Genomic DNA, 23980 nt, shown 5'->3' with positions numbered 1-23980 from the left:
TCTCCCTATCTACTCTGTCCAGACCCCTCATGATTTTGAAAACTTCTATCAAGTCTCCTCTCAGCCTTCTCCTCTCCAAGGAAAACAGTCCCAACTTCTCCAGCCTTTCCTCATAACTGAAGTGTCTCATCCCTGGAACCATTCTCGTAAGCCTCTTCTGCACTCTCTCCAATGTATTCCCATCCTTCCTATAGTGTGGCCCCCAGAACTGTACACAATACTCCAGTTGTGATGTAACTAGTGTCTTATATAAATTCAGCATAACCTTCCTGCTCTTGTGCTCTTTGCCCCTATTAATGCAGCCTAGAATATGCTTTAGAAACAGCTCTCTCTACTTGTCCTGCCACCTTTAATGACTTATGTACATACACACCTAGGTCTCTGTGTTCCTGCACATCCTATAAAGTAGTATCCTTTATTTTATACTGTCTCTCCATGATATTCTCCTGTAGTTTACTGCTATCCTCCTCATTATTTACCACCCTACCAATTTTTGTGTCATCTGCAAACTTCTTAATCATACCCCCTACATTTAAGTCCAAAGCGAGCCTGTTCTACCTTTCAGAGATCATGGCTGACCCAGACCTCAGCTCCATTTCCCACCTTGGCTCCAAATCTATCCATCTCAGTCCTGAAATTTCCAATTCAGCCCCCAGCATCAGCAGCTTTTTGGCAGATGGGGGTAGGGGGGGGTGGGGGATGGGGGGTGTGGAGGGGTTGGGGGCAAGGGAGAGAGCTCAACTCCTCTTTGTGTGAGGAAATGCTTCCCCAACATCACCCCTGAATGGCCTGGCTCTCATTTTAAAATTCTGATCCCTTGCTCTTGTACTCCCCCCACAAACACAATCATTCCTCTCTCATCAACCCAACTGATTCCCTTTGTTATTTTTAGCAGCTCAATCCAGTCACCCCTTCATCTTGATCTCATAAACTTATGAAGTGAACTGAACTGTTGTGATGTAAGAAACACAGCAGCCAACTTGTGCACAGCAAGATCCCACAAGCAGCAATGTGATAATCTGTCTATATGATCTGTATTTTAGTGATGTTGATTGATTGGTATTGGCCCAGAATACCAGAGAGAGCTCACCCGCCCTGCTCCGAATTAGTGACCACTCACTCTTTTACATCCACCTGAGAGGGCAGATTGGGCCTCTGTTTGACGTAACATCCAAAAGACATCACCTCCAACAGTGCAGCACTCCCTCAGTACTTCACTGGGAATGTCAGCCTAGATTTTATGCTTAAGTAGCTGGGATGGAACTTCAACCCGTCACCTAGCGACTCAGACAAGAGTGCCACACACTGAGCTACAGCTTTACTGAGTTGGTTGTTGGAAGCAGAGTAGGTACTAGAGAGCTGGCATCAATGCTGTGACTGCTGAGCAGGAGAACCAACCTGGAAGCAGTGGGCACAGGGCACCTGAGTCTTCACTAGGACTTCATTCATTCAGCAACATTACAATGGAGAATAGGTGTAGCTACAAATGGAAAATGTATTCCAGGTTGAATATGGATCAGAAAAATCCCCCACTACACTGTCCCAACAACATTCCCAGGACAAGTACAGCACGGGGTTAGATACAGAGTAAAGCTCCCTCTACACCGTCCCCATCAAACACTCCCAGGACAGGTACAGCACGGGGTTAGATACAGAGTAAAGTTCCCTCTACACTGTCCCCATCACACACTCCCAGGACAGGTACAGCACAGGGTTAGATACAGAGTAAAGCTCCCTCTACACTGTCCCCATCAAACACTCCCAGGACAGGTACAGCACGGGGTTAGATACAGAGTAAAGCTCCCTCTACACTGTCCCCATCAAACACTCCCAGGACAGGTACAGCACGGGGTTAGATACAGAGTAAATCTCCCTCTACACTGTCCCCATCAAACACTCCCAGGACAGGTACAGCACGGGGTTAGATACAGAGTAAAGCTCCCTCTACACTGTCCCCATCAAACACTCCCAGGACAGGTACAGCACGGGGTTAGATACAGAGTAAAGCTCCCTCTACACTGTCCTCATCACACACTCCCAGGACAGGTACAGCACGGGGTTAGATACAGAGTAAAACTCCCTCTACACTGTCCCCATCAAACACTCCCAGGACAGGTACAGCACGGGGTTAGATACAGAGTAAATCTCCCTCTACACTGTCCCCATCAAACACTCCCAGGACAGGTACAGCACGGGGTTAGATACAGAGTAAAGCTCCCTCTACACTGTCCCCATCAAACACTCCCAGGACAGGTACAGCACGGGGTTAGGTACAGAGTAAAACTCCCTCTACACCGTCCCCATCAAACACTCCCAGGACAGGTACAGCACGGGGTTAGATACAGAGTAAATCTCCCTCTACACTGTCCCCATCAAACACTCCCAGGACAGGTACAGCACGGGGTTAAATACAGAGCAAAAAGCTCCCTCTACACTGTCCCCATCAAACACTCCCAGGACAGGTACAGCACGGGGTTAGATACAGAGTAAAACTCCCTCTACACTGTCCCCATCAAACACTCCCAGGACAGGTACAGCACGGGGTTAGATACAGAGTAAATCTCCCTCTACACTGTCCCCATCAAACACTCCCAGGACAGGTACAGCACGGGGTTAGATACAGAGTAAAGCTCCCTCTACACTGTCCTCATCACACACTCCCAGGACAGGTACAGCACGGGGTTAGATACAGAGTAAAGTTCCCTCTACACTGTCCCCATCAAACACTCCCAGGACAGATACAGCACGGGGTTAGATACAGAGTAAAGCCCCCTCTACACTGTCCCCATCAAACACTCCCAGGACAGGTACAGCACGGGGTTAGATACAGAGTAAAGCTCCCTCTACACTGTCCCCATCAAACACTCCCAGGACAGGTACAGCACGGGGTTAGGTACAGAGTAAAACTCCCTCTACACCGTCCCCATCAAACACTCCCAGGACAGGTACAGCACGGGGTTAGATACAGAGTAAAGCTCCCTCTACACTGTCCCCATCAAACACTCCCAGGACAGGTACAGCACGGGGTTAGATACAGAGTAAATCTCCCTCTACACTGTCCGCATCAAACACTCCCAGGACAGGTACAGCACGGGGTTAAATACAGAGCAAAAAGCTCCCTCTACACTGTCCCCATCAAACACTCCCAGGACAGGTACTGCTCGGGGTTAGATACAGAGTAAAACTCCCTCTACACCGTCCCCATCAAACACTCCCAGGACAGGTACAGCACGGGGTTAGATACAGAGTAAAGTGCCCTCTACACTGTCCCCATCAAACACTCCCAGGACAGGTACAGCACGGGGTTAGATACAGAGTAAAACCCCCTCTACACTGTCCCCATCAAACACTCCCAGGACAGGTACAGCATGGGGTTAGATACAGAGTAAAGCTCTCTCTACACTGTCGCCATCAAACACTCCCAGGACAGGTACAGCACAGGGTTAGGTACAGAGTAAAGATCCCTCTACACTATCCTCATCAAACACTCCCAGGACAGGTACAGCACGGGGTTAGATACAGAGTAAAGCTCCCTCTACACTGTCCCCATCAAACACTCCCAGGACAGGTACAGCACGGGGTTAGATACAGAGTAAAGCTCTCTCTACACTGTCGCCATCAAACACTCCCAGGACAGGTACAGCACAGGGTTAGGTACAGAGTAAAGATCCCTCTACACTATCCTCATCAAACACTCCCAGGACAGGTACAGCACGGGGTTAGATACAGAGTAAAGCTCCCTCTACACTGTCCCCATCAAACACTCCCAGGACAGGTACAGCACGGGGTTAGATACAGAGTAAAACCCCCTCTACACTGTCCCCATCAAACACTCCCAGGACAAGTACAGCACGGGGTTAAATACAGAGTAAAGCTCCCTCTACACTGTCCCCATCAAACACTCCCAGGACAGGTACAGCACAGGGTTAGATACAGAGTAAAGCTTGCTCTACACTGTCCTCATCAAACATTCCCAGGACAGGTACAGCACGGGGTTAGATACAGAGTAAATCTCCCTCTACACTGTCCTCATCAAACATTCCCAGGACAGGTACAGCACAGGGTTAGATAGAGAGTAAATCTCCCTCTACACTGTTCCCATCAAACACTCCCAGGACAGGTACAGCACGGGGTTAGATAGAGAGTAAATCTCCCTCTACACAGTCCCCATCAGCAACTGATGGTTGAGGGATGGAAAGACGATGTGGGGTTGGGGTTTGGAGGTGATGGGTGGGTGGGTTTGAATGTTATTGGATGATGTTGGGTAGAATTGAGGAATGGGAATGGATTGGAAAGTGAGGAGGAATGGGAAAAGAATGGGGAGATAGGGCTTAGAGATGGGGGAGGATGTGGAGGTGGGAAGATGGATAGGGGAGGATTTTGAGGTTGAGGTGAAGGGTGGGGAGAGGATGTGGAGGTGGGAGTGATGCATGGGGACAGCAGTGGGAGGTGGGGATGAGAGGTGGGGAGGGGATGGGGCTCTGGGGTTGAGGGATGGTTGGGAATGGGGCACTGGGGGTGAGGGATGGGGGAATGTGGAGAGTGGGTGAGGGATAGGGAGAGGATAGGGAGGTTGGGTGAGGGATGGGGAGAAGATGGGGAGGTTGGGGTGTGGGATGGGTGGGTGGATGACAAGGTGGGGTTGAGAGATGGGGAGAGGAAGGGAAGGAGGAGGTGAGGGTGGGGGGAGAATGGGGAGCTGGGGGTGAGGGATGGGGGAATGTGGAGAGTGGGTGAAAGAAAGGGAGAGGATGGGGAGATTAGGTGAGGGGTGTGGGGAGAATGGGGAGGTGGGAGTGAGGGATTTGAGGAGAAGCTAGCTGGGTGAAGTTGCAATCAATGAAAGTTGACTGGCTTGTTTGGATTTGCTGACCTTTACTGTTCGTACAGATTCGAGCATCCTAAACAATCACTGTTGACACTCTGCACTATCCTCAGAGAGTGAGCCTACACTCTTTGTGCAAAGGCTTGTGAATTTCACAACCCAAGGAACTTGAACAGAAACTTAACTGGGCCAGGCATGTAAATACTGGACTCACACGCAAGTTCTGTCGAAGGCTCATGAGGACTCGAAACGTCAACTCTTTTCTTCTCCGCCGATGCTGCCAGACCTGCTGAGTTTTTCCAGGTAATTCTGTTTTTGTTATGTAAATACTGTGGCTGTCAGAGCATGTCAGAGACTGTCCACCATCTACAAGGCACAAGTCATGAGTGTGATGGAATACTCTCCACTTGCTGGATGAATGCAGCTCCAACAACACTCAAGAAGCTCGCCACCGTCCAGGACAAAGCAGCCCACTAGATTGGCATCTCATTCAGTACCTTAAACATTCATTCCTCCACACCAATGCACAGTTGGCCGCAGTGTCCACCTCAAATAAGATGCACTGCAGCAACTTGCCAAGCCTCCTTCAACAGCACCTTCCAAACCCATGATCTCTACTATCTAGAAGGATAAGGGCAGCAGATAGATGGGAACACCACCACCTGGAAGTTCCCCTCCAAGTCACTCACCATCCTGAAATGGAAATATATCGCTGTTCCTTCACTGTCGCTGGGTCAAAATCCTGGAACTCCCACCCCAACAGCACTGTGGGCGTACCTACACCACATGGACTGCAGCAGTTCAAGAAGGCAGCTCACCAACACCTTCTCAAGGGGCAATTAGCCTTGAGCAGTAATTGCTGACCCAGCCAGCGATGCCCACATCCTGTGAATGGATAAAAAAAACTATCTCCCTCACATTGTGACCGACATGCTTTCCCTATAGGTGACATAGCTCAATAATAAAGCTCTCCTCAAAGCAAATAAAACAGTTTTTTTACTGAGATATTCCAAGTTTCGAAGTGTTTGTATAAAAATTCCCAACGCTGAACAGAAAACCCGATTAATATTTTAGGAAGGATGTCAAGGATTTGGAGGAGATGTGGAAGTGATTTACCAGAACGGTCCCAGGGATGGTGGACTTCAGGACACAGAGACCTGGAGAAGCTGCGATTGTTCTTCCTAGAGCAGAGAAGGTTAAGGGTGAGGTAATTAACGGTTTTATCTAATGTGTAACACGTCAGTCGTATGGAGATAGGGTTTAAAGTGAAAGCACACATGTAGTTGCTGCTGAGTAACTTTGTAAATAAACATAATATTTTCTACCTAAATAGTGTCTGCTGATCAAATCTATCTATAGTACCAACTCAGCCACCACTCACAAGCGTGCGATGAAGATCCACAAGTTCCAACAAACTGGTGACAAGGATAAAGCGAGAATAAAACAAGTTAACGGAAGAAAGCAAGAGAAACGAAATCGGGCTGTACCTCGCATGGTAATTGTCAGTAAAAGTTCTGTTCAAATTGATGAAATAACTCCTTCTCAGAATGCCACAATTAGGAAGAATTGATCCTTTCAATCCAGCCACGGACGATTGGTCTCATTACATTGAACACCTCGCGCTCTTTTTCCGAGAGAGCGAGATTATGGGGGAAGAGAAGAGGCAGGCGATCCTCTTAAGTACATGTGAGTATAAAGCCTAAGGCTTAATTTGAAGTTTGATGGCACTCAGTGCCTCAGATTCGAAAACTTTTGATGAATTGGTGGACCTCGTGAAGGATCATTATCAGCCAAATCCCTCAGTCATGATGCAACAGCTCAAGTTTAACTAGAGAAATAGAGCCCCGGGGAGACAGCTGCTTGTTATGTGGCAAGTTTGAAGCAATTAACAGAACACTGTGAGTTTGGTCCATCCCTAAACGATATGAACAGAGATCGTTTAGTGTGAGGCGTGAATGAGGACTCAATTCAGAAGAGATTATTGTCTGAGACAAATTAGGATTTTAAGAAGGCGCTAGAGATAGCACCAGCCATGGAAAGTGCAACAAGGAATTCAAAAGCCAGACAGGGAGCGCAACATGGCCCCAGCCAAAAAGGGCGTGAAAATGCAAGTCTCTGCCGAGAGACAGGAAACAGCCACCGCTAGCCAGAAAATGAGAAAAAATGACTTAGCAACGAAAACAAGGAATAATTTCAATTGAGGTGGAAACAAGCAGTCTTTTAACGATTGGCAGTTTATAAAAATAGAATGCTTTTATTGTCATAGAAATGGACACATAATGAGACAGAGCAAGGAAAGAGTCAGGCTGAAGCAACAAATTCAGATATTTATTCATTGTTTAACTTAAGGGTTGGAAAGACAGAACCAATATTTGTAACAGTGAATGCAAATGGCAAACCTGTTAGAATAGAAGTGGACACAGTAGCTTCTACTGCAGTAACTGGGGAATATACCTTCAGATATCTGAACTGTGGTGAACATCAATTAAATTTAGAGGAAAGTACTGCCCAATTAAAAACATACATGGGTGAAGACATTCAGGTCAAAAGCATAAGCAGAGTAATTGTCCATTATAGAAGCCAATCAGCAAAGCTACCAGTGTTGGTGTTGAGAGGCAGATTTTCCAGCCTCCTAGGGCAAAATTGGCTGATTGAGAATTGAGAAGCTAGGTCAAAATTTTGCCATTCATGGGTTACCAGAAGTAGTGGTTTCTGATAACTGCACAGCATTTACGAGTGCTGAATTTCAATGGTTTATTAGCTTCAACAGTATCACTCCTGTGAAAACTGCACCATACCCACCCTTCCTCAAACAGACTGGCTGAAAGGGCAGTTCAAACGTTCAAGAGAGGCATGAAAAGATTAACTGGAGATTCCTTAGTAACCAAGCTAGCACGCTTTCTTTTCCATTACAGGACCACCCCTCACACAACAACAGGTGTCACACCTACAGAGTTATTGATGAAACGCTGTCTCAGGACGAGATTGAGCTGAATAATGCTGAATCTAGGGGGGAAAGTGGAAACGAGTCAGGGAAGCCAGAAAATTAGATATGACTGACATAGTCAAGAGAGGAAATTTACCGTGGGAGAGATGGTTTACGTGAAGAACTTTGGAGAAGGACCAAAGTGGTTACCGGGTGAAATAAGTGCAGTGACTGGACCTCTATCTTACCACGTGGAGGTGAAAGGCCGGATCATATGGAGACATGTGGATCATCTAAGGAAGAGAGAAAGAAATCACCAAGAAATGATTCCACTGCTGTTCATGACTGGGTCCGTGTTTCCTGTTGAGAGAACTCAACCCAGTACAGACGTATCTGATGTGTCTGATGTACCTGTGAGAGTTGAGGATACAGATCTGCAGGTGCCACCGAAACACCTGATGTTCAGGCAACTCCGGAAAAGGAGCTTCCTGACGAGGCATCTAAAGTTGTAGATCTGAGACATTCTATATGTCTAAAGAAACCCCCAGAAAAACTGAATTTGTAAATTACTCACCAGTGTAAATATATCGTTATTTTGAGAAAATTGTAATTGTAAATATAAAATGTATTTCCGAGTAAAGGGGGAGGGATGTGGTAATAATGGTTTTATCTAATGTGTGATATACCTTTAAGAAGAATGCTGTTAAGGAAGATCACATGACCTTGAGTAACCAGTAGAAGAGGAGCGTGGGCTACCTCTGTAGTTAGTAGTCAGTAGTATGGAGATAGAGTTCGAAATGAAAGCACACACGTAGTTACTGCTGAATAACTTTGTAATTAAAAATAATGTTTTCCACCTAAGAAGTGTCTGCTGATCAATTCTATCTATTGTATAAACTCGGCCACCACTTACAACAAATGTGCAGCGAGGATCCATTAGATCCAACAATGGGGCATTCAAAAAAGATTTGATTAAGTAGAGAGGGAGAAACTGTTTTGAATGGCAGAAGGGTCAGTAACCAGTGGACATAGATTGGAGTTAATTAGCAAAAAATCAGACGCAACAACATGGGAAGAATTTTTTTACACAGCTTAAAAAGTACCTGGATGAGCACTTGGCACGTCATAACATTCAAGGCTATGGGCCAAGTGCTAGTAAATGGGATTAGGTAGGTAGGTCAGGTGTTTCTCACGTGTCAGTGCCATCTTGATGGGCCGAAGGGCCTCTTCTGCACTGTGATTCTGTGATTCTGTGATTCTGTGAGTTGTTGTGATCCGGAAGGCGCTGCCCGATAGGGCGGTGGAAGCAGATCCAATAGGAACTTTCAAAAGGGAATCAGATAAATACTTGAAGGCAACAAATTTGCAGGGATATTGGAAAAGAGCATGGGGAGTGGGTCTAATTGGAGATCTGTTTCAAACAGCCAGCACATCACAATGGCTGAATGGTCTCTATGCTGCAACATAGTATTATTGATTCTATGAACAATAAAGAGCTTCTCCATAGAGACAGGCAATGGTCAGGTCTTACTGCTCATTAACAAGTTATCTACATCCCTTTGTCTGTCTATTGGACAACAGGAGTGGAAAACTAATGATTTTTAAAATATCATCTGAAAAGGGCAGAACTTATGTTTTTATGGTACATATATGAACATACGAATAAGGAGCAGGAGTAGGCCATACAGCCCCTTGAGCCTGCTTCACCATTTAATAAGATCATGGCTGATCTGATAGTAACCTCAAATCTGCATCCTGCCTACCCCAATAACCTGTCACCTCCTTGCTTACCAATAATCTATCCATAAAACCATAAGACGTAGGAGCAGAAGTAGGCCATTCAGTCCATCGAGTCTGCTCTGCCATTCAATGAGATAATGGCTGGTCTGATAATCCTCAACTCCACTTTTCCTTACTGATTAAAAATCTGTCTGTCTCAGCCTTGAATATACTTAACGACCCAGCCTCTACAGCCCTCTGTGGTAAAGAATTCCACAGACTGACAACCCTCTAAGAGAGGAAATCCCTCCTCATCTCTGTTTTAAATGGGTGACCTGTTACTCTGAGATTATGCCCTCTGGTCTTAGACTCTCCCACAAGGGGAAACAGCCTCTCAGCATCTACCCTGTCAAGCCCCCCTAAGAATTTTATATGTTTCAATAAGGCCGCCTCTCATTCCTCTAAACTCTAATGAGTACAACCAGGCCCAACCTACTCAACCTCTCCTCATAAGAAAATCCCTCCATACCTGGGATCAACCTAGTGAACCTTCTCTGGACTGCCTCCAATGCCAGTATATCTTTCCTCAGATAAGGGGACCAAAACTGTTCACAGTATTCTGCGTGTGGTCTAACTAGTGCCTTGTAAAGTTTTAGCAAAACTTCCCTATTTTGATACTCCATTCCCTTTGAAATAAAGTCCAACATTCCATTTGCCTTCCCTATTACCCGCTAAACTTGTATGCTAGCTTCTTGTGATTCATGCACAAGGACCCCCAAATCTGTCAGTGCCAAACCTTTCTGCAGACTTTCTCCATTTAAATAATATTGTGCTCCTCTATTCTTCCTTCCAAAATGCATAACCTCACATTTTCCCACATTATCCACCATTTGCCAAGTTTTTGCCCACTCACTTAACCTGTCTAAATCCCTCTTTAGACTCTTTGTGTCATCCTCAACACTTTCCTTCCCACCTATTTTTGTGTCATCCGCAAACTTGGCGAAAGTACATTCACTTCCCTCATACAAGCCATTAATATATATTGTAAATAGTTGAGGCCCCAGCATCGATCCACTAGTTACAAGCTGCCATCCTGAAAATGCCCCACTTATCCCAACTCTCTGTCTTCTATTAGTTAGCCAATCCTCTATCCATGTTAATTTACTACTCCCAACACCATGGGCTTTTATTAAGTAGCCTGATGTGTGGTACCTTATTGAGCGCATTTTGGAAATCCAAATACATTACATCTACTGATTCCCCTTTATCTATCCTGCTTGTTACCTCCTCAAAGAATTCTAATAAATTGGTGAGGCATGATTTCCCCTTCATGAAGCCATGCTGACTCTGCTTGATTTTATTATGCATTTCTAAATGCTCTGCTGTTACATCCTTTATAATCAACTTTAACATTTTCCCAATGACAGATGTTAAGCTAAATGGCCTATAGTTACTTGTTTTTTGTTTCCCTCCCTATTTGAATAAGGTGTTATATTCACAGTTTTCCAATCCTCTGGGACTTTCCCAGAATCTAAGGATTCTTGGAAGATTACTACCAGTGCATCCAATATCTCTGTAGCTACTTCCTTTAATATCCTAGGATGCAACCCATCAGGTCCAGGGGACTTATCGGCATTTAGTCCCATCATATTCCACTACTTTTTCTGTGGTGATAGTTATTGTATTTATTTCCTCCCCATCGTTTGCCCCTTGATTATTTAGTATTTTTGGAATGCTATTAGTGTCTTCTACCATGAAGACTGAAGCAAAGTATTTATTCAACTCCTCTGCCATTTCCTGGTTCCCCATTATTATTTCTCCAGCCTCATTCTGTAAGGGGCCTACGTTCACTTTGGCCTCTCTCTTCCTTCTTATACATTTAAAGAAGCTCTTACTGTCTATTTTTATATTACTTGCCAGGTTACCCTCTACCTTTGCCTTAAAAATATTCAGTGACTCTGCTTTCACTGCCTTTACAGGAAGAGAGTTCCATAGACTCATTATCCTCTGAAAGAAAATATTTTGCCTTATCTCCGTTTTAAATGGGCGGCCCCTTATTTTTAACCACTACTTGCAAGGTGTGTCATTACAGTGTGCACAGGGAGATCCCACTTACAGCAATGGGATGATGACCAGATAATCAATTTTTTAGAGACCATGAGAAACCTCTTCCCACGGAGAGTTGTGAGGCTGTGGGATTCACTCCCAGGGTTATTGGTTGAGGCAGAAACTGTCAACATTGAGGACTGGATAGAATGGGAGCAGGGGTGGGGTGGTGGGGGGGGGGGCACGGGGGCGGGGAAGTGTGGGGGGGTTGATGGATAAGGGGTCAGAAAGAGATGGGTACAAGGCGGGTAGACATGATTCGAATTATTTGTTTTTGTAAAGGGTATAGGCCCCCCCAGGGATAGAATGTGCCAAAAGGCCTGTCTCTGTGTTGTAACTTCTGAATTACAGCTGAGTGCTGATATCTTGTGCAATCGAGATTTAAGACCAACAACTAACAGCCAAGGGGTTTGAGTTCAAGTGAATGTTACAGTTAGACATTAACTTTACAATAGAATAAATCATCACACGCGCACACATGCAACAGAAATTGTTGCATTCTTCTAGCAAGTCTTACTTGCAGTAATTTTTTATTCTCCCAGGCTTTTCCTCCCCTCGTCTCTCAAAGGCTCTCATGGGCGAGGAGTGTCAGTTCCATGATGCCAAAGGCCCTCCAGCCTCTCACCCATCTTATTGTTCTTCACATGCAAGCCCGGAGAGCAAGCGTTAGAAGCTATCCCGCTGTGTTGAGCATCACAAGTGGTGCACTCAGGGGCTGATCTTATCCCCTATCCCTACCCATATGCCTACCATATAAGTATGTAAGAAGAAAAAGATTTGTGAAGACAAATGTAGGTCCCTTACAGTCGGAAATGGGAGACTTTATAATAGAGAAGAAGGAAATGGCAGAGTAATTACACAACTACTTTAGTTCTGTCTTCACGGAGGAAGACACAAATAACTCCCCAGAAATGCCTGGGAACCCAGGGTCTCATGAGAAGGAGGAATGGAAGGAAATTAGCATCACTAAAAAAAGTGCTGCAGAAATTAATGGGACTGAAAGCCAATAAATCCCCAGAGCCTGATAATCTACATCCCAGGGTGCTAAAGGAGTTGGCCATGGAAATAGTGGATGCATTGGTTGTCATCTTCCAAAATTCTGTAGATTTTGGAACAGTCCCCGCAGATTGGAGGGTGGCAAGTGTAACCCCAGATTGGAGGGAGAGAAATGGGAAATTCAGGCCTGTTAGCCTAACATCAGTAGTAGGGAAAATGCTAGAGTCTATTATAAAGGGAGTGATAATATATTGATATATATTGTCAAGAACTGATCCGTGCGGTACCCCACTAGTCACCACCTGCCATTCCGAAAGAGACCCATTTATTCCTACTCTCTGTTTCCTGTCTGCTAACCAATTCTCAATCCATGCCAATATATTACCCCCAATCTCATGTGCTTTATTTTACACATGAACCTCTTATGGACACTTAGAAAATATCAACAGGATTAGACAAAGTCAACATGGATTTATGAAAGGGAAATCATGTTTGACAAACCTGTTGGAGATTTTTGGGGACGTAACTAGCAGAATAGATAAGGGAGAACCAGTGGATGTGGTGTATTTGGATTTTCAGAAAGCTTTTGATAAAATCCCACACAAGAGCTTAGTGTGTAAAATTAAAGCACATGGGATTAGGGGTAATATATTGGCATAGATTGAGAATTGGTTAGCAGACAGAAAACAGAGTAGGAATAAATGGGTCTCTTTTGGAGTGGCAGGTGGTGACTAGTGGGGTACCGCAGGGATCAGTGCTTGGGCCCCAGCTACTCACAATATATATCAATGATTTGGATGAGGGAACCAAATATAATATTCCCAAATTTGATGATGACACAAAGCTAGGTTGGAATGTGAGTGGTGAAGAGGATGTTAAGAGGCTTCAAGGCAAATACATGACAGATGCAGTATAACCTGGATAAGTGTGTAGTTATCCACTTTTGTAGGAAAAACAGAATGGCAGAGTATTGTTTAAATGGCGATAGATTGGGATATATTGATGTACAAAGGGTGTATTTGTACACCAGTCACTGAAAACAAGCATGCAGGTGCAGCAAGCAGTTAGGAAGGCAAACGGTATATTGGCATCTATTGCAAGAGGATGAGTACAGGAGCAAGGATGTCTTACAGCAGCTATACAGGGCCTTGGTGAGACCACACCTGGAATAGTCCACGCTGTTTTGGTCTCCATTTTAATTAGTTTGCGAGATGTGGGCATCATTAGTTAGGCCAGCATTTATTGCCCATCCCTAATTGTCCTAGTTCAGAGGGCATTTTTTTTTTTAAGAGTCAACCACATTGCTGTGGTGTCTGGAGTCACATATAGGCCAGGTCAGGTAACGATGGCAGATTTCCTTCCTTAAAGAACATTAGTGAACCAGGTGGGCTTTCATGACAATTGACAATGGTTTCATTGATCATCATCAGATTTTTAATTCCAGATTTTTATTGGATTCAAATTTCACCACCTGCTATGGTGGAATTTGAATCCGGGTCCCTGGAGAATTACCCTGGGGTCTCTGGAATGATAGTGCCTCCCCCTTACCTAATAAAGGATATACTTGCCATAGAGGGAGTGCAGCGAAGGTTCACTAGACTGATTCCTGGGATGGCAGGATTGTCATATGAGGAGAGATTGGGCCAACTAGGCCTGAATTCACTGGGGTTTAGAAGAATGAGAGGAGATCTGATAGAAATGTATAAAATTCTGACAGGGATGGACAGACTGGATGCAGGGATGATGTTTCCTCTAGCTAGGAGGGTCTAGAACAAGAGGTCACAATCTTAGGATATGGGGTAGACCATTTAGGACTGAGCTGAGGAGAAACTTCTTCACTCCGAGGGTGATGAACCTGTAGAGGTTGTGGAGGCCAAGTCTGAATATATTTAAGATGGAATAAGATAGATTTCTGGACTCTAAAGGCATCAAGGGGTATGGGAAGAGAGCAGGAGTACGGCATTGAGATGGGGGATCAGCCATGATTATATTAAATGCAGGAGCAGGCTCGAAGGGCTGAATGACCTATTCCTGTTCCTATTTTCTATGTTTCCATGTCTCTATGTTTTCTAGGATTACCCTGCTTCAGGAGCTCCAGCGTTTCCCCAAGTAAGATGGGCACACACAGCACTGTCTGGAAACAGGACATTTCTATTACCACAACTGGCAATGTGTGTTGTTACAGTGTAACCTGTTTACATAGAAACTTCCCATTATAAATATATAATTGGGATTTACACTGGTGTATACATAAAAATGAAGACAGTATATGTCAGCTTAAAAGAGGAACTGAGAAACATCTAGGGGATCCTGGTCCCATTATTCCCTACCCTCTAACCTCACTGTACCTGAAGACTATGTAGGAGGAAACCAGTCAGTCCCTCAAGCCTGTTCTGCCATTCAATTTTTTAAAAAGAGTGCAGAGAGGAGGGAGATTTCATTTTAAAAAGAGCGCGTAGAGTGAGGAGACTTCATTTTAAAATGATTGCGGAGAGCAGGGAGACTTCATTTTAAAAAGAGTGCAGCAAGTGAGGTGACTTCATTTTAAAAAGAGTGCAGAGAGGAGGGAGGTGTCATTTTAAAAGGAGCGCGTAGAGTGAGGAGACTTCCTTTTAAAATGATTGCGGAGAGCAGGGAGACTTCATTTTAAAAAGAGTGCAGCAAGTGAGGTGACTTCATTTTAAAAAGAGTGCGGAGAGCAGGGAGACTTCATTTTAAAAAGAGTGCAGCAAGTGAGGTGACTTCATTTTAAAAAGTGAAGAGACTTCATTTTAAAAAGAGCAGAGAGACTTCATTTTTTAAAAAGCGAGGAGAGCAGGGAGACTTCATTTAAGAAAGAGCGGAGAGAGTTTCATATGAGACCAGCGGTGGAGTGATGTCACGAACCACGACGTAACACAAGTGCTGGGAAAGCAGCTGATTGGTGAGTAGGATTGGTGAGTGTTTCTAGTCTAAAGTAAAAGTGAGGTATGTAGTTTGAGTTCAGGACTCGAGTCTTTTTTCTCTCTCTTCTTAAAAATGGCTTAAGTACAAGATCGATACTGGTGTAAAAACATTTAATTACAATAAATTGTAAAGAGCAGTGGATTCTTCAACTGTAGCGAGCAGGGATACTTGAGTAAATAATTAAATAAAATACGGTAGTCATGGCAGGATGGGTGATGTGTTGCTGCTGCAGCATATCTGCTGGACACCTGGGTGATCCATGGTGAATACATCTGTAGTAAGTGTTTGCAGCTGGAGTCCGAGCTGCAGACATTGTGCCACATCAGGGAGGGGGTAAGTTACCTGGATACTTTGCACCAGGAGGCGGTCACACCCCTCAGATTAGGTCATTCAAATTTGGTCTGTGATCAGGGACAGGAGGGGGTGACTGCAGGTGAGGCGCTTATGGGGATCCAGGGGTAGCGTTTGAGGAGCTTTGGCCCCTGCAGCTATCCAACAGTTACAAGATTCTTGCAAGCTGTGTGGACGAGAGCGGAGACTGCAGGGAGGATGAGCGAACTGATCACGGCATCGTGGTACAGGGAGCCGTTCAACTGGGGGATGAAATAGGAACGTAGAAGTGGTAGGAGACAATATAATTAGGGGGATGGATACTGGTCTCTGCAGTCGTGAGCGTGAGTCCCAAAGGCTGTGTTGTCTGCCTGGTTCCAGAGTTGAGGACATCTCCTCAGGGCTGGAGAGAAGCTTGAAGTGGGAGGGGAGGGATCCAGTTGTTGTCAACCATGTTGGTACCGATGACATTGATAGGCTGAGAAAGAAGTTTCTGCTGAAAGAATTTGAACAGTTAGGAGCTAAGTTAAAAAGCAGAACCTCCAAGATAATAATCTCAGGATTACTACCTGAGCCACGGGCAAACTGGCACAGGGTAAATAAAGTCAAGGAGTTAAATGCGTGGCTCAAAGATTGGTGTGAGAGGAATGGGTTTCAGTTCATGGGGCACTGGCATCAGTGCTGGGGTAGAAGGGAGGGTGTTCCAGTGGGGTGGGCTTCACCTGAACCATGCTGGGACCCGTGTCCTGGAGAATCGAATAATTATGGCTGTAGAGAGGGCTTTAAACTAAATAGAAGGAGGGGGTGGAGGGTTCTGGAGGGGGGATATATAACCTTACAAAGCAAAAAGATATGGCGACATTGCAGGACAGCCACTTAGGTAATGATACTCAGAGTGTGACAGGAAGGGACAGATTGTACAAACATAAAATAAAGCAGCAAATAGGGTCAAAGGGGGGAAAAATGGTAAAAAGGCAAAATTAATGGCTCTTAATTTAAATGCACTTAATATTCGGAACAAAATAAATGAATTAACGGCACAAATGGAGATTAGTAGGTATGATCTTATTGTCATTACGGAGACATGGTTACAAGGAGATCAAAGCTGGGAACTAAAAATGCAGGGGTATGTGACTTTTCCAAAGGATAGGCAGGAAGGAATGGGTGGTGGGGTAGCTTTGTTATTATGAGATCGAATAAATAATCCATAATAAATTATGGAATAAGATGCAAGAAGTTATCTTGGATCAGAAGATGTAGGATCCATAATTGTGGAGGTAAGACATAACAAGGGAAAGAAAACACTGGTGAGAGTATTCTAAAGGCCTGCTAACAGTGGCTATACTGCAGGACAGAGAATAAATTAGGGGACAATGGGGGCATGTAAATAAGGCAGTACATTAATCAGGGGTGACTTTAATCTTCATGTAGATCGGCTAATCAAATTGGCAGAGGTAGACATGAGCAAGAATTCATAGAGTAGGGACAGTTTCCTGAAGCAATATGTTGTGGATCCAAGGGATCAGGCTATTATGGACCTGGTAATATGTAATGAGGCAGGTTTAATAAATGATCTCAGAGTAAAAGATCCCCTAGGAAACAGTGACCATAACATAGTAGAATTTAGCATTCAGTTTGAGAGTGAGAAACTTGAGTTGGAAACAACTGTGCTAAACTTAAATAAGGGTAATTACAAAGGAATGAGGGCAGAGTTGGTTGGAGTTGACTGGGAAAGGAGTTTAGCAGAAAAGATGGTTGATGACCAATGGCAGACATTTAAGAAAATAGTTCATGACCCACAACAAAGATATATCCCAGTGAGGAAGGAGGTTTCTAGGAAGGGGATAAACCAACAATGGTTAACCAAGGATGTGAAGGATAGTATCAAATTGAAAGAAAAACATACAATGTAGCAATGATTAGTGGTAATCCAGAGGATTGGGAAAGTTTTAAAATCCAACAAAAGAAGACTAATAAAAAAATAAAGAGGGAGACAATAAACTTTAAGGGTAAACCAGCAAGTAATATAAAAACAGACAGTAAGAGCTTCTTTAAATATATAAAAAGGAAGAGAGAGGCCAAAGTGAACATAGACCCCTTACAGAATGAGGCTGGAGAAATAATAATGGGGAACCAGGAAGTGGCAGAGGAGTTAAATAAATACTTTGCATCAGTCTTCACAGTAGAAGACACTAACAGCATTCCAAAAATACTAAATAGTCAAGGGACAAAAGTGGGGGAGGAAATAAATACAATAATGATCACTAGAGAAAAAGTACCAGGGAAACTGATGGGGCTTAAGGTCATTAAGTCCCCTGGACCTGATGGGTTGCATCCTAGGATATTAAAGGAAGCAGCTACAGAGATAGTGGATGCACTGGTAGTAATCTTCCAAGAATCCTTAGATTCTGGGAAAGTCCCAGAGGATTGGAAAACTGCCAATATAACATCCTTATTCAAAAAGGGAGGGAGACAAAAACCAGATAACTATAGGCCAATTAGCTTAACATCTGTCATTGGGAAAATGCTAGAGTCTGTTATAAAGGATGTAATAGCAGGACATTTAGAAATACATAATATAATAAAGCAGAGTCAGCATGGCTTCATGAAGGGGAAATCTTGCCTGATGAATTTATTATGATTCTTTGAGGAAGTAAGAAGCAGGATAGATAAAGGGGAACTGGTAGATGTAATATATTTGGATTTCCAAAATACGTTAGGTAAGGTACTGCACATAAGGTTGTTTAATAAGATAACAGACAATGGTGTTGGGGGTAGAATATGGATAGAGGATTCTTTTACTCATTTATGGGATGGGCCAGCATTTATTGCCCATCCCTAACTGCCCTTGAGAAGGTGATGGTGAGCTGCCTTCTTGAACCGTTGCAGTCCATGTTGTGTAGGTACACCCATAGTGCTGTTAGGAAGAGGGTTCCAGGATTTTGGCCCAGCAATAGTGAAGGAATGTGATATATTTCCAAGTCAAGATGGTGAGTGACTTGGAGGGGAACTTCCAGGTGGTGGTGTTCCCATCTACCTGCTGCCCTTGTCCTTCTAGATGGTAGTGGTCGTGGGTTTGGAAGGCGCTGTCAAAGGAGACTTGGTGAATTCCTGCAGTGCATCTTGTAGATGGTACACACTGCTGCTACTGTGAATCGGTGGTGGAGGGAGTGAATGTTCGTGGCTGTGGTGCCAATCAAGTAGGCTGCTTTGTCCTGGGTGGTGTCGAGCTTCTTGAGTGTTGTGGGAGCTGCACTCATCCAAGCAAGTGGAGAGTATTCCATCACACTCCTGACTTGTGCATTGTAGATGGTGGACAGGCTTTGTGCAGTCAGGAGGTGAGTTACTCATCGCAGGATTCCCAGCTTCTGACCTGCTCGTGTAGTCACAGTATTTATATAGCTAGTCCAGTTCAGTTTCTGGTCAATGGTAAACCCCCAGGATGTTGATAGTGGTGGATTCAGTGATGGTAATGCCAATGAACATCAAGGGGCAATGGTTGAATTCTCTCTTATTGGAGATGGTCTTTGCTAACTAATTGGCTAACTAATTTGCCCTTGATGGGTGGGCGGGCCCCACCAGCTCGGCGGTGGGCGGGCCCCACCAGCTTGGCGGCAGGTGGGTAGTCAATTGCTACCGTCGTAATGGGCCCCGCCGCCATTTTAAATGGGCGGGCCAATTAAGGCCCCCCCCCCCAGTGAGCTGCCTGATGGGAAACGCTATGCACTCCCTGTGCGGGGGGGAGGGATTCCCCAACTGACAGAGTGCGCTTAGGGAGAGCGCTGCAAGTTTTTGAAAGTGTAAAAATAGAAAAATAAAAAAATTATTAAAATGTCCCCGTCATGTGGCAATGTCACACGAGATGTGACATGTTAACAAATATCACAGAAACATTATTAAAGATTTTTAAAACTGACATGAAACCTCATCCCGCCGGTGGATGAGGTTTGATGTTTTGTCAGAAGCCGCTGGGGCTCCTGGCCTGTCCACCAGCCTTAAGGTTGGACGGGCAGGGCCTTTAATTGGCTTAATTACCCTGTCAATGGCGTCAATTAGCCATTGACAGGTCTGCGGACGGACAGCTGATTTCGCAGTCCCCCCGCCTTCCTCAATATTTAAATGGGACGGGATGACATCAGGGGTTCCTCCCAACATCATCCTGCATCATTTTCGCATCGGCAAGTGGGTCCCACCCCCAACTCGTCCAGAGAGTTGGGACAAGGGGGGTATTTTCAGGAGGGCAACTTGTAACTAATGGAGTGCCACAGGGATCGGTGCTGAGGCCAAATTACTTATTTGGATGAGGGAAGTGAATGGACTATCATCAAATTTGCAGATGACACAAATATAGGTGGGAAGGCAAGTGGTGAGGAAGACACAAGGAGTCTACGGAGGGATATAGACAGGTTAAGTGAGTGAGCAAAAACTTGGTGGATGGGATATAATGTGGGAAAATGTGAGGTTGTGCACTTTGGCAGGAAAAATGGAGGAGCTGAATATTATTTAAATGGAGAAAGAGGGATTTGGGGTTCCTTGTACATAAAGCACAAAAAGCTAACATACAAGTTCATCAGGTAATAGGGAAGACAAATAGAATGTTGGCCTTTATTTCAAAGGGAATGGAGTATAAAAATGGGGAAGTCTTGCTAAAATTATGCAAGGCACTAGTGAGACCACACCTAGAATACTGTGAACAGTTTTGGTCCCCTTATCTGAGGAAAGATATACTGGCATTGGAGGCAGTCCAGAAAAGGTCCATTAGGTTGATCCCAGGTATGGAGGGATTTTCTTATGAGGAGAGGTTGAGTAGGTTGGGCCTGTACTCATTGGAGTTTAGAAGAATGAAGAGCAACCTTATTGAAGCATATAAGACTCTTAGGGGTCTTGACAGGGTAGAAGCTGAGAGGTTGTTTCCCCTCATGGGAGAGTCCAGGACCAGAGGGCATGATCTCAGAGTAATGGTTGCAAGACAGAGATAGGGAGGAATTTCTTCTCTCAGAGGGTAGTCAGTCTGTGGAACTCTTTATCACAGAGGGCTGCAGAGGGTGGGTCATTCAGTATATTCAAGGCTGAAATAGACAGATTTCTAATCAGTAAGGGAATCAAGGGTTATGGGGAAAAGGCAGGAAAGTGGAGTTGAGGATTATCAGATCAGCCATGATGTCATTGAATGGTGGAGCAGACTCGATGGACCGAATGGCCTACTTCCGCTCCTACGTCTTAAGGCCTTATGGTATTAAATCATGACTGATCTGTGGCTTAACCCCCTCAGCCACCTTGCTTCTGTATCCCTTCCTATCTGACAAAAATCCATCAAATTCAGTTCTGAAATTTTGAATTTACTTCCCTGTCCCAACAGCTTTCTCGGGGGAGAGAGCTCAAGATCTACCCTGGCCTTTAAGTGAAGAAGTGCTTCCTGACATTACCCCTGAACAGCCTGGCTCTCATTTTAAGGTTATGCCCCCTCATTCTGGACTCCCCTACCAGAGCAAATAGCTTCTCTCTATGTATTCTATTAACTCTTTTCGTCATCTGTTAGGAAATAGGCACAGTTCAAGCAAGTTATATTGGTATTTCTATGTTTTAGGAATGGGTTTTAGCTTTAAAGTTAAGTTTGATTTGTATTTCTGTATCTGTGTGTTAGGGAAAGGTCAAATTGAGTTTTAGTTTCACTTCAAAAAGATGCCTGCATTTCTAATGAGGATTTTTATGACTGTTGCAGCCAAGGTAAACAAACAAGAGTAGAAATGGGCTGTTGGCGAGCAACAGGGGTCCAGAGAGACAGATCCATCCCACAGACATATACAGAAAAACTAAAAAAGCAACAATTTTAAGCAGTTTGAAGCCAGGAGTCCAGAGAGACTGGATAATGGGAGAGGGAGATGCAGGTTTCCCAAAAGAACCAAAAGGTCTCCAGGCCCAAAGGATTGAGACAAAATCAGGGCAAAGTCCCAAGTAGACCTTCTAGTCAAAGGGAGGACAGGAATCTGGAAAAGGACCTGTTAAGTGCAGTTAAGAGAGAAGGGCAGAAAGAAAGGCTCCAAGCTTCATATTCAAAAAGCTACAGAAAGCAGACTTAAAGCGAGAACAGCTTGCAAGAGGTAAGAATGCCCAAAGAGACGGCTGATTGTCTATAACTCTTTGCTATGGGCATGTGAAGCAGTGGTGTACTGTTGACGGCTGAGTTGGTGAGAGAGAGTGAGTGGAAGACAGTTTGAATGCATCTGGTGACCCAGAGGAGAAGACCATTGGAAGGAGAGTTTGGAATCCTGGAGGTAGACCCTTGCGGAAGGCGTCTGAGAGAAAGCATTGGTTTGGGAGAAGATTCCAAAGCGAGTTCTTGGAGAGTGGAGATTGGAAACCCTCGTGTGAAGGATGGAGTTCAGTGAGACTGGTTGGCTCACAGTGTGACAAGCGTCTAGGGGGAGTTGAGGAGAGACCCATAGCATCTGATTGAGGTGGCACCTGTCACTTGGTTTCAGAGTGTGGGGTGTCTGACCACAGGGTGCCTATTGGTACATGGACTGTGAACGTAGTGTGAACATTAGAGTATAAAATAGCTTTTGTAACTTGTGTTACTCTTACAAATCTGTATATTTCTGTAAAGGTAGAGTTGTGGGTGAAGGAGTATTGTAATATAATTCATCTTTTCTTGTTAAATAAAGGTTTTATTCTTTTGTTAAAAGTTTGATAGCTGACTTCTGCAACTCGGCTCAGTAGCCCTTCTCCATGTATCTAAACAAACAGATAAAAGTCAGGATCTATCAAGCTGGGTTCCACTCTGGGATCAGGCTTATCCAGATCTAACCTCAACTGAGATCATAACACATCTTAAAGGTTGACTAATTCTTTTCTTTAAATTGAAAACATTTTCTCACGTTGGACCTGTCATATTTTGAACTGGGTTGGGGGCGAGGGCACTGTTGTAAACACAGAATAACACTTTGGAAAGACTCTGCCCCTTTACGACACAAATCGTGCCCTCAAAGAAATAAATGTCTTGCATTTCTATAGTGCCTTTCAATATCGCAGGATGTTCCAAAGTTTTACAGTCGATAAAGTATTTCTGAAGTTTAGTTATTGTTGTATTGTAGGAAATGTGAAACCAATTTACACAGCAAGATCCCACAAACGACAATCTGATAATAAACAGATCACCTGTTTTTAGAGGTATTGGTTGAGGGATAAATATTGGCCCCAGTAAACCAGGGAGAACTCCCTGCTCTTTTATGAAATAGTGGCCCTGGATCCTTTGACTGAGGATGCAGACGGGGCCTAGGTTTAACACCTCATCTGACATAAAGGCACTTCCAACAGTACAGCACTCCCTCAGTACTGACCCTCCAACAGTGCAGCTCTCCCTCATTCTGAACCTCTGACAGAACAGCGCTCACTCAGTACTGACCCTCTGACAGTGCAGCACTCCCTCAGTACTGACCCTCTGACAGTGCTGCAATCCCTCAGTACTGACTCTCTGCCAGTGCAGCACTCCCTCATTACAGACCCTCTGACAGTGCAGCACTCCCTCATTACAGAACCTCTGACAGTGTGGCACTCCCTCAGTACTGACCTCTTACAGTGCAGCACTCCCTTAGTACTGAGCCTCTGACAGTGCAGCATTCCCTCAGTACTGAGCCTCTGATGGTGCAGCACTCCCACAGTACTGATCCTCTGACAGTGCAGCACTCCCTTAGTGCTGACCCTCTGACAGTGAAACGCTCCCTCAGTACTAACCCTCCGACAGTGCAGCACTCCCTCAGTACTGACCCTCCGACAGCGAAACACTCCCTCACTGGGAGCGTCAGTTTGGATTATTGGCTCCAGTCTCTGGGGGGAATATTGAGCCCAGAAGTTTTTGACTCACAGTCACCCAGCCCCTCATTAAACCTGAATTGAAATGAATTGGCATAACTGAATCCTCGGTTGTTCAAACTCACCATTCACTACACTATGATGCAGAGTAATGTTTAATCGTACAACTGCATGTTTGCTGGGTTGGGGAATGCCTGATATTTGCAGGCTGTTTATCTGTCAGCCGTGTTAATCTTTTATCCACAGGGGAGGGTTGCTGTCCAATTGGAAATGGGGGTGGCAGTGGGACAGGGGAAGGACCTATGTACCATTTTAAAGTG

At 44.7% G+C, this 23980-nt stretch overlaps 1 protein-coding gene across 1 annotated transcript in view; it reads right to left on the bottom strand.

Moving 5' to 3' along the window:
• si:dkey-202e22.2 (netrin-4) overlaps positions 1-6447 on the bottom strand; it is a 43162-nt gene extending 36715 nt beyond the window's left edge. The window contains exon 1 of the mRNA XM_041192342.1: positions 6313-6447. Coding sequence (XP_041048276.1) covers positions 6313-6319 — 7 coding nt within the window. The 5' untranslated portion in view covers positions 6320-6447. The remainder of the gene's footprint in view (positions 1-6312) is intronic.
• Between the last annotated feature and the right edge of the window lie 17533 nt (positions 6448-23980).

Source organism: Carcharodon carcharias, chromosome 7 (genome assembly GCF_017639515.1).
Source record: "Carcharodon carcharias isolate sCarCar2 chromosome 7, sCarCar2.pri, whole genome shotgun sequence".
Classification (NCBI taxonomy): Eukaryota; Metazoa; Chordata; class Chondrichthyes; order Lamniformes; family Lamnidae; genus Carcharodon; species Carcharodon carcharias.
Note: the sequence above shows the minus strand (reverse complement) of the source record. Positions and strands in the feature narration are given on the sequence as shown.